Source organism: Brassica oleracea, chromosome C6 (genome assembly GCF_000695525.1).
Source record: "Brassica oleracea var. oleracea cultivar TO1000 chromosome C6, BOL, whole genome shotgun sequence".
Taxonomy (NCBI): Eukaryota; Viridiplantae; Streptophyta; class Magnoliopsida; order Brassicales; family Brassicaceae; genus Brassica; species Brassica oleracea.
Window position 1 is genome coordinate 23,348,866 of NC_027753.1, and position 1,502 is coordinate 23,350,367.

Genomic DNA, 1,502 nt, shown 5'->3' on the forward strand with positions numbered 1-1,502 from the left:
ACTACAAAAATTCAGTATAATTGTAATGATTTTTAATTTTATTTTAGTGAGTTTAGATTTAGTTCATGAGTTAAAAAGAGTAACTTCCTCTATTATGAATACTGCTAAACCGGTTTGAACAAAAAATAAAAGAATACTGCTTAACCGGTTTGAATACCGCATTAATATCTCTCTACAGTTAAACAAAAAGACACCATTTAAAAAAAAAAAACAGTAAATATTCCAAAAATCACATTAAATAAAAATGGCCATAAAAGTAAAAGGAGAATATGGAAATAATAAATGTTCCTAATAAACGGCAATTCTTCCCTTCTTTGACATTTTGACTCATCTCTTTTCTTTCTCTCTACGATTCATCACAGTTAAAAAAAAAATCATCTTTAGTTTCTCTCTCTCTTTTGGTGGATTATTACAGAGCGAGAGAGAGAGATGGAAAGAGGATCAAGAAGAGTAAAGTTCACGGAACACTGTACGGTCAAACCCGTGCCAGCTAAACCATCCAACGGCTCTCCGAGAGTGGTCCGAATCTCTTTCACCGACCCTTTCGCCACTGACTCATCATCTAGCGACGACGAGGAAGACGACAAGGCTTGTCCGACTCCGAGAGTGAAACGATACGTGGAGGAGATTAGATTCGGTGAAACCAAACCCCCGAGAAAAGCAGCTAGATGCAAGGCGGAGAAGAAAGGCGGCGGCGAGAGAAAGGCTAAGGCTGACGTGTCAGCGAATCCTATAAAGTACAGAGGCGTGAGGCAGAGGCGGTGGGGATCCTTCGCGGCGGAGATAAGGGATTCGTCGACGCGTACTCGGATTTGGTTAGGGACTTTCGCCACGGCGGAGGAAGCCGCCGTTGCTTACGATCGAGCCGCGATTCGTCTCAAGGGTCACAACGCTCTGACTAATTTTCTGACTCCTCCTTCGCCGGAGGAAACGCCGGTTATCGATCTGAAAACGGTTAACGGGTGTGATTCGGGGAGCCAGAGCCTCTGTTCTCCGACGTCTGTTCTTCGGTTCAACGTCAAAGAGGAAACGGAGTTGGAGACGGCGGAGGTGAAGCCTGACGTGGCGGGTTTGTTCCCGGATCCGTATTCGTTGCCGGAGTTGTCTCTCGCCGGCGAGTATTTCTGGGATTCTGAGTTTCCTCCGGCGCCGTTGTTTGTGGACGAAATCGAAATCCATAAACCTGTTCCGAACCGGAGAGAAGATGACGAACCGGAAGAGTTCTCGTTCCATTTGAGTGGAGATTTCGATGCAACTCCATGGGATGTCGACAATTTCTTCGAGCTTGATTAATTAAAAAATCGATTTTTACTGGTTCTGAGATTTTTGTGACGATGATGAAGACGTGGACGCATCTAGGCCGTGTGCTTGCTTTTTTCGTTCATTGACGTGGACTGTTCTGATCGGCTGGACGCTGGAGCGCGAGAATAGCTCCGTTTAATTTTAACTGTGGCTGGTTACCAAGTACATTATCTATTCTATTAAAATAGCACCGTCACCCA

At 44.7% G+C, this 1,502-nt stretch overlaps 1 protein-coding gene across 1 annotated transcript; it reads left to right on the top strand.

Moving 5' to 3' along the window:
* The first annotated feature begins 262 nt into the window (after nt 1-262).
* Nucleotides 263-1,502, top strand: LOC106298694 (ethylene-responsive transcription factor CRF6-like). The gene has a single exon (XM_013734835.1). It carries the CDS (start codon nt 430-432, stop codon nt 1,291-1,293), a length of 864 nt encoding a protein of 287 aa, XP_013590289.1. The 5' UTR covers nt 263-429; the 3' UTR covers nt 1,294-1,502.

Excerpts from the sequence above, each read along its gene's own strand:
- LOC106298694 (XM_013734835.1), top strand. The coding sequence starts at position 430 with ATGGAAAGAGGATCAAGAAGAGTAAAGTTCACGGAACACTGTACGGTC.